This window comes from Microtus ochrogaster, chromosome 26 (genome assembly GCF_000317375.1).
Source record: "Microtus ochrogaster isolate Prairie Vole_2 chromosome 26, MicOch1.0, whole genome shotgun sequence".
Lineage (NCBI taxonomy): Eukaryota > Metazoa > Chordata > Mammalia > Rodentia > Cricetidae > Microtus > Microtus ochrogaster.
In genome coordinates this window covers 13,738,645-13,747,943 of record NC_022025.1, presented here as the reverse complement: position 1 = coordinate 13,747,943, position 9,299 = coordinate 13,738,645, and the positions used below count along the sequence as shown (strand labels likewise).

Here is a 9,299-nt window from a genome sequence, read left to right as displayed (position 1 = left end):
CCTTCTCCTCCTCCTCTTTCTTCTTCTTTCTCTTTTTCCTCTTCTTATTCCTCCCTCCACTTCTCCAAGATTTCTAAAATTAATAGCTTTCTTATAATCTTGGGTTAATTAAATGGTAACAATTATCTCAATCCCAAATGCATAATAAAGCTTAAGGCATGACTCTATCCAAACTCCTCTGCAAAGTATATGTGGCCTCGACCGTGAAGTGGGGTTCTATAGCTAAGGGCCCAGGATCTGGTGTGTTCTTGGTCATATAGATAGCACCAGGCCTCATAGTACACGTAACATCTCCCCTAACTATCGACTGAGAAACGATTCTCAAGGAGAACAATGATTCAGGTGTGGCCTGTCCCTACAGATAGCACAAGGCACCAGAAGGTTCTGGGTGGAAAACAGGTGCACAGTCCTTTTGTTGAAGAGGCAAGTCTGTGTGTGTCACAACCCTGGCTTCCCTGGGGCTTCTCTGTGAGCACGAGGACCTCAGAAGTCACTCAGAGTCCCTGCTTTCTGCTAAAAGGATCAGGGTCGCTCTTTTGGCGAAAATTATGTTATAAGCCTCTGAACAGGGAGAAGGTCATTCCTGATCATGACATCAGGGCTACTGGATTAGCTTCCTGAGCTTCTGAACAATCATTCATGCTCCTGTTTCAGGCCCCTTTGCTGTTATTAGTCTGATGATTGGCGGCGTGGCCGTTCGGTTAGTACCAGATGATATAGTCATCCCGGGAGGAGTAAATGCCACCAATGGTACGGAAGCCAGAGATGCCTTAAGAGTGAAAGTCGCCATGTCCGTGACCTTACTTTCAGGAATCATTCAGGTGAGACTCCAGTTTGGGGAGATGGACTCGGGTTGGTTCATCTGTGGAGCTGGTCTCACATGTGTGGGCAGAGGCAGACAGCAAAACTCCAGAGCTGGGGCCTCAAGGTGCTGGCAACAGCTGCCCACTGAGAATGACTAACGGGTTTGCCTTGAGTGTTCCAGATATCCCAAAAGCAAAACAAGTTTGATGGAGTGGGTGGTGGTCAGGGAAGAGCCACCCCTCGTGAACTTGGAGGGGTTGGCAGGCGTGTGACCTGCATGAGTGAGCCCCTCATAAGCAGCATGTAAGCCCCGCCGAAGGACTCAAGCTATCGCAGGTTAATGTTATTTTCTTTATAACTGCTGTTCCGTTAGCTACCACAGGTACGAGTGGCCTAGAAAGTGTTATGCCTGGGCTGAAGAGACGCCAAGAACACTGATTATTCTTCCAGAGGTCCTGAGTTCAGTGGTAGCTCACAACCATCTGTAAAGAAATCTGGTGCCCTCTTCTGGCCTGCAGGCACACATGCAGACAGAACACTGTAAACAAAATAAATTAACAAGTAAATAAACAAATAAATCTTTTTAAAAAAAAGGGAAAAAAAAGAAAGTGTTATGCCTAAATTTCTGGTCCCCAAATAAATTCAAGGAGCCGGAATTCTGATGCAAATTTCATGAGAATATTTTAATATTCAAACTCAAGTTTGGACCAGCATCTTTCCAGCACCCCAACATGGTGGGTGCAGAAAGTATGGCAGGGAGACCTTGGGAGGGTAGAGCTTTCAAAAGGGAAACGCGGTAATCTGGGAAGTTCATGTCCTGTCGTTTTGGGATTGGGTAAGGACGGCATAGGGTAAGGTAGTTTTTGAAACCGTTGGTCAGTTTTTGGGTGTGAAAACCTAACAGAGTCATAAATAAATAAATAACAAGGTATCTCAAGGACAGGATGCCTCTCAGGAACGTCTGGACCTCGTTAAATTTTATGGCCCTGCTCCCTAGAGCGTTAATTGGCTATTTTCAGGGCATCCTTTCAAGTTCCTGCTATCGCTGCACATTTCCGAAGCTTAGATCCGCCCCCGCCCCCAGCTCACTAGATGGCCAAAGCCCCTTCTTTAAAATGGAGTCTGCAAAGTCAGGTCCTCACAAAGGGAGGCTCACAAGTTGTCCGTTGATTGTCTTTTCCTAACCCATTTTTGCCGTTTGTTTCTTTGTCATTTTAAAAACCGTAGTTTTGCCTAGGTGTCTGCAGGTTTGGGTTTGTGGCCATTTACCTCACGGAGCCTCTGGTGCGGGGGTTCACCACCGCGGCCGCGGTGCACGTGTTCACCTCCATGCTGAAATACCTGTTCGGGGTGAAAACGAAGCGGTACAGCGGGATCTTTTCGGTGGTGTATGTAAGTAGGCTACGTCCGACTCCCGCTGCTGGCTCTCCACCCCCACCCCGGACTCCACCCCTGTCTGCCTCCGTCTATCTTTCAACCTTCAATGCTCAGGGAGGAGGCGGTTGCTGCTTAAACCCTGAAACCCACGTTGTGGGTTCCTAGTTTTCCCCTCCTCAGGAGTTTGTTAGTGCGCTGCTGGCGGCTGCACCCATCACTCTCATTAGCTGAGCAGAGTCAGCCCGTAAGACCACACGAGGGTAGTTTTAAATTCAGAATAGGAAGCTGGGTGGGGTGGCGCACGCCTTTAATCCTAATCCTTCCGAGGCAGAAACAGGCAGGTCTCTGTGAGTTTGAGGCCAGCCTGGTCTACAGACTGAGTTCTAGGTCAGGTCATCCAAGGCTACCTAGTATCTCAAAAAACAAAGAAAGAAAAGATATAATAGGAAAACATCTCTCACAAAGGCTGCTTATTCAAGCTGGTAAAAAAAAAAAAGAGCTATAAATGGCTTAACTAACATAAGTAATCAGTTTAATATAATAAAACATGTATATGCTATGCACAATAAAGAAAGTAAAAATTGATTTCAAGTGCACAGTATAAATAACAGATCACAGATCAAAGCTGATTATATGAAGTTGATAACAAATCCTAAAGATTCAGCATCTTTTCACACCATACAATATATCTAGAAACCATTAACAGTATAGCTTCCCAAATCCTTAATGGGCACTGGAGAGATATCTCAGCTGTTAAGAGCGCCAGCTACTGCTGCAGGGTTGCCAGAGTTAACTCCTAGCACCCATATCAGGCAGATTTGTACTCACCTGTGTCTCCAGCTGCAGGAGATCCAGCACCCCCTTCTGGCTTCACTGGTCACACACGCGGGCACACACACACACACACACACACACACACACAAAATACTTAAAAACAAAATAACTACTACAAAACTTACATGTTTAGAATCCATCAACAAAATCAAAATCAAAACAGAATAATTATAGCCAACTAACAGTGAAATACTACAAAGAACACTTTCGGCTCCTTGGCTATAGCTTTTGCAGGTGTTTATATGCCAAGCCTTTACTTGACTGAAATGAGAGACAAGCTGGCCAGGTACAGCGTGACCTTAGGGCTGACACTCCCGTGGGAAGACAGTCGGGGTGAACCAGGTGAACCGGGTGAACCGCGACTGGGCAAACGTGCCTTACAAAATACGTTAAGTGCCCTAAGAAGGGGAACCGTGTCTCTAAAGCTGAGTAGCCTTTAGATTAGGGTTCTGGGAAGGCCATTTTGAAGAGGTGGCATTTAATTTTGAGTCCTCAATTGATAATACCGGACTCAGACTATAAGGCGATCCCACAAATTACTAATTTCTGTAATAGCTGGAAATAGACGTTCTACTCCTAGACTTCTCAGAATGACTTGTCACAGAGAAAATGCAGTCTGCACCTGCGGGAGTCCTAGGCTGCGCAGCCCAGGTGTGGCGGGCTCTCTGCTTTCTTGGGTTTCAGATGAAATGGTTATATTTGGGTATCCTGACCATAGCCGTAAGATGATTGGCTTTCTTCTCTCCTGGGCATCTTTCTAACCTTCACTCTCCCGACTCCAAATCTTACCTGACTTCTCTGTTGTCTTCTCATGACAATTGCTAAAGATTTCTATAACTTAGCTGTGTGTTGACCTTGGCAGTATTCTGTGGGGTTAACCCTGATTCTTATGACATTCACAACTCAGGCCCAGGAAGATTTCTCTGAATTTTCTATGAGCTATCTTCCGATATCAGCACGTCAAAAGCACCATAAGCCTTGTGTGTTGTTCCTGTCCTAACACTCCAGAGGAACTCGGATTCAAGGTCAGCCTGGACTCCACAGTGAGATCCTGTCTCAAGGAAAACAAAACAACAACAAACCCCATAATATTGTTGGATAAGAATTATTGAGTATAAAGTTGTATGGTTAGATTAAAGAAAAAAAAGCTCCTAATCTGTAGAAGATATGAAGAGTTGGATCCAGGGCTGGGAACATGTCAATTACACTCTCCACCACTGAACTGTACACTAGCTGTCCCCACCCATCTCTGTTTGAAGGTTAGCCTAAGCCGAATTTTTTTAATTATTTATTTATTTATTATTATACAATATTCTTCCTGTGTGTATGCCTGCAGGCCAGAAGAGGGCACCAGACCTCTTTACAGATGGTTGTGAGCCACCATGTGGTTGCTGGGAATTGAACTCAGGACCTTTGGAAGAGCAGGCAATGCTCTTAACCACTGAGCCATCTCTCCAGCCCCCCTAAGTCTGCGAATTTTTTTGCAGACCTTTTTTTTTTTACTGTGGTAAAATACACTAGACAGGAGGCCTGGCTGAAGAGGAGGCTCAGCAGTGAAAGTACTTGCTGCCCTTACAGAAGACACCTGTGGTGGCCGCAATCGCCTGGAACTCCAGTTCCAGGGCACCTGACACCATCTCCTGACCTTCATGGGCTCCTATATGCTTGATGTCAAACGCATACACTCAGGCGCACGTGCAGACTTGCCAAAAATAGACAGACGTTTTTAAAATACGTAGCAGCGTGTGTCTCACGGTCCATACTCTTCCTAACTCTACGGTGCAGTGCAGTTAAGTGGGGTCGCCTCCATTTCTAGAACCTCTCCAGCAGCCCAGACGGAAGGAAGCTTCCCTCTCATGAAGCCCTCTGGGCCCAGCGTCTCCGTTCAGCTCTGCTAACCGCTATCACTCTTGTCTCTGTGAACTGCGCGTCTGGTGCCTCATGTGTGTTCAGTCACCCAGGACCAGAGCTTTATGTAAACATCCGGCATTCACTGTGTTACAGAGTACCGTTGCTGTGTTGCAGAACGTTAAAAACCTCAACGTGTGTTCCCTAGGCGTCGGCCTGATGGTTTTTGGTTTGCTATTGGGTGGCAAGGAGTTTAATGAGAGATTTAAAGAGAAATTGCCAGCACCCATTCCGCTAGAGTTTTTTGCTGTAAGTACATGCAAGGCGGCAGGCTGTTCAGCCCCTGCAATCGCGTGCTTCTGTTCCTATGAGGCAAGGCCTGTTCAGCCCCTGCAATCGCATGCTTCTGTTCCTACAAGGGATTCTGAAGTGTAGGTGATAGAAGAACAGGGATCTAGAGGGTCCTCCCCCGATTCTGCAGAACAACTAACGAAATAGTAAAAATAAAAATGCATTAAAACATACACATAGGTGACTACGTGAAGACATAATTAAGTTTTAACATTAATTATCTCTGAGAAATGGGATTTGGAGGGATTTGCTTTGCTTAAGTTTTTTCCATTATCTGTTCACTTTTTAAAGAGCACACATTATGCTGAGTGGTGGTGGCGCATACCTTTAATGCCAGCACTCAAGAGGCAGAGGCCTGTGTATCTCTGTGAGATCAAGGCCAGCCTGGTTTTCAGAGGGAGTTCCAGGACAGCCATGGCTACACAAAGAATCCTTATCTAGACAAACAAAAATAAAAATAATAATCATGTATTACTTTAATAACCCATAATAACCACAGAGAAACCCTGTCTCGAAAAACCAAAAAAAAAAAAAACGCATAATAACTTCAATAGCTTTATTTACCTTAATAAAGTGGCTTCCATCTTCCACTTTGAAAAGATAAAATTTCCCCAGCTTTCTCTGTTTCTGGTACTTCTGTGCTGAGATAAATATGTCACAGTCTCACGTAAGTCAGGTCCAACTATCTCACAACATATTCATGACTGAAAAGTTAGTAGTGTTTTGTCAAAACATGTACATAGTATTGAGTAAACAATACTATGTTCTTAAGTGACCACAATTATTTATTCATGGATGTGGACACCACTCCCCCCCCCCAAGAAAACTGAAGCAAATAAGCTTCTTACCTATGCATTCCACAAAGAAAAGGAAGAGGAAGAAAAAAAAAAGCATTCTTCTGAAAAGTTTGAGGACAGGGGCTTCACAATTCCTTTTAAGCATGACCTTTATCTCGTATTATAAATTTATTTTGAGTTTTGCATTCTGTGATACACCTCTTCGTGTTAACAGGAAACCAATGGTTTAGTAATTGGTTACGGTCACATAAAATTGAGCCTCCAGGTACTTAAACCATCTTTGTTTTGTGAGCTGAAGTAGTCTAGGCATTCCTCCAGTGTGAGAGGCATAGCAGGCTGGCGTTACTAGCAGTTATGCAGAGGCCCCTGCTGTGGGAACTGCCTGTCTCTAGAGCTGGTCTTTCTTCTCTCCTAGACAGCCCATTCCAGAAGTTCTGGAAGCAGCAGTTCCTGGGAATTGAGCAGCTATTACACTTTCTATCTTGCTCCTCTGCTCGGAGCTTTGTGCTTTATACTTCACATAAATCTAGGGTTGGGAGCTCTGCTCTGGGTGACAGACTGTGTACTCTGGACCTGGAGAAAACTGTGTGCCATGATGGGAAGCTTCTGGCTATGTTGATGCTGCTGTCCTAGAGACAGGGACAGCAGCAGCAGGATTCTGAAGCCAAATGTGGGTTCCATGGTGACAGGCTGATATTACCAGCCTCACCACACATATGGTGTGTAGCCTACGCTCCTTCTACCTGCCCCAAACTCAAAGCCAACCCCATTGATGGCCTCCTCCTGCTGCAGCTAACCAGACACCTCAGCTGGGAGCAGAGCAAAGAAAAGAAACTGATTCAGGTCTCAAGAGCCGTAGGGTTCTTTGTGAGGTGAAGCCACTGAGAGGAGGTAGCTGGCAGCTGAAGACCCCCCTCCTAACCCTGAAAAGTGAGAAGATGCCCTGATCAGCAGATTATTTGATTTAGTGGTATGTCAGTACTTGACTCTGAGGTGTGCCTGGTTTTGTGTCTATTGTAGGTGGTGATGGGAACTGGCATTTCTGCGGGGTTTAACTTGCAAGAGTCCTACAGTGTGGATGTCGTTGGGACACTTCCTCTAGGGTAAGAAAATAATTTAAGAAGAGTGATTGAATATTCAAGGGATCTACTATCTCTAACTCAGCATGAAAATATTCATCTTTTCTGCATATCAAATAGCTGAATGTCTTAAAGGCTTGAAGGTGTGTGTGTGTGTGTGTGTGTGTGTGTGTATGTGTGTGTGTGTACGTGTGTGTACGTAGCAGCTGAATGTGATGGCACACACCTTTAATCCCAGAATTTAGGAGGCAGATCTCTGTGAGTTCAAGGCCTTCCTGGTCTACATAGCAGGTTCCAGGAAGTCAGAACTATATAGAGAGACCCTGTCTGGTGGGGAGCAGGGCATAGCAGGAAAAAAAAAATAATTAAAGATTTTACTTTTAACCATTTTTAAAGATTTTATCTTTATGTACATGTACGTGCATGTGTACATATTCAGGAGGCCAGAAGAGGTCCTGGAGCTGATGTTACAGGAGATTGGGAGCCACTTGACATGGGTTCTAGAAACCAGACTCTTTAGCTCTGCAGGAGCATGGAGCACTCTCAACCACAGAGCCATCTCTGCCCTGTTAACCTCTTTTAAATACGCAGTCCAGAAATGCTGAATATATTCATACTATAAACGGGTCTCTGGGACACTTTCACCTGGCAAACCACCTTGTTCAATCCCCACCGAACAACCACGCCTTCTTTCTCAGGCTTTCAGGCCCTAATAACTGCGATTTGGTTTTCTGTTCTGTAAATTTGACTGTTCTCAATGCCTTTTTGCCGATGGATCATACAGTATTTGCCTTTTTGTGATTAGTTTATTTCACTTGACGCAGTGTCCTCAAGGTTTATTGATGTGGGAACACAGGACAGCAAATCTTCTTCATCAAAGACATGGACTGTGTCTCTCCATTCACCCGTCAATGGAGTTCATTTGTGTTCACCATTTAGCTGTTGTGAATAGCTCTACTCTGGACGTAGAGATGCAGATAAGTCTAGACACTGCTTTCAGCTCTATTGGGTTTACTGAATGCGGCAGTTAATCTCAGTTGCCAACAGAATGGGATTTATCCAAACAATGGGCCTTTAGGTATGGGGATTGTCTTGATTAGATTAACTGAGGTAGGAGGACCTGCCCACTGTTGGTGGCGCCATTCCCTGGGCTAAGAGCCTAAGAAAGTGGCCATGCACAAGTATTCAGAGAAGCATTTACACCAACTGAAAAAGAAAACTTACCACTTACCAATTTGGGATGCTGTACCCAGCAATGGGTGAGCCAGAAAGGGAGCCCGTTGCAGGTCCCAGTGTGACTTAGACCCCTAAAGTGGGAAATGTGTAGGCATCAGTCATCAACACCAGGATCTATGTGACAGGAGCACCTTGGTGAAGCAGGGCCAAGGTATGCTATAAAGACCACACCACACAGCAGATCTCATGCAAGAGATTTATTGGGGGAGAACAAAAAACTATCTCTGCATAGGGATGAGAGAGAGAGAGAGAGAGAGAGAGAGAGAGAGAGAGAGAGAGAGAGAGAGAGAGCGCTCAAGAGGAAGGGAACAGGAGCCAGACTTTGACGGCAGGGGGGCCTTTCTAAAGGGGATCCAGAGCTGGGGCTGAGTGGCTGGCAGCAGGCTGGAGGAGCTCTTGATTTCTGACACTGAGGAGTGGGAATTTTCTTCTCTTTAAACCTTTCGTAAAAATCTCTTCTCAAGTGACACAGGATTTTAAAAAGCAAAAAGTAGTGAATTCTAGCCTGAGCCTTTCGTTGTACATCCTTGGGCAGACGGCTTCTCCTCGTAAAGCCCCATGCTCTGCTGTGTGAGTGTGGCAGCCCACACTTGCTCCTGCCATGGCTGTGCCGTTGCAGGAGATAACCCGGGGAGGCCGGGGTGAGAGCCTGTACGGCAGGCATCCAGGGTAGGCTAGCTATGCGTTCCAGGGTTCATCCCAGGGGGCTTTCCCGTTCTAGTTTATATGCTGGTTACGTCTTTGCTTCCTCTATCTTGACCAATTCCACATTTCTAACATGAGTTATTCCATGTGTATTTGAAAGAAAAGAGTAACCCACCAGCTCTGCCCAACTCTTCCTGTCCCTGGCCAATCCCCTCTGGCCATCTCTCCCCAGGCACCTCTAACTGTGTCTCTGTCTTTCTGTATTTGTCCTGATGCTCTTCTCTCTCTCTCTCTCTCTCTCTCTCTCTCTCTCTCTCTCTCTCTCTCT

General features: G+C 45.5%; 1 protein-coding gene across 4 annotated transcripts in view; it reads left to right on the top strand.

The window, feature by feature from the left end:
- The window catches only part of Slc26a5 (solute carrier family 26 member 5), a 37,845-nt gene that overhangs the window by 11,181 nt on the left and 17,365 nt on the right, over positions 1 to 9,299 (top strand). For all 4 annotated transcript variants that reach the window (XM_005358366.3, XM_005358365.3, XM_005358364.3 and 1 more), the window contains 4 exons: positions 655 to 821; positions 2,032 to 2,196; positions 5,020 to 5,172; positions 7,032 to 7,114. In XM_005358366.3, the coding sequence (XP_005358423.1) occupies positions 655 to 821; positions 2,032 to 2,196; positions 5,020 to 5,172; positions 7,032 to 7,114 (568 nt within the window). The remainder of the gene's footprint in view (positions 1 to 654; positions 822 to 2,031; positions 2,197 to 5,019; positions 5,173 to 7,031; positions 7,115 to 9,299) is intronic.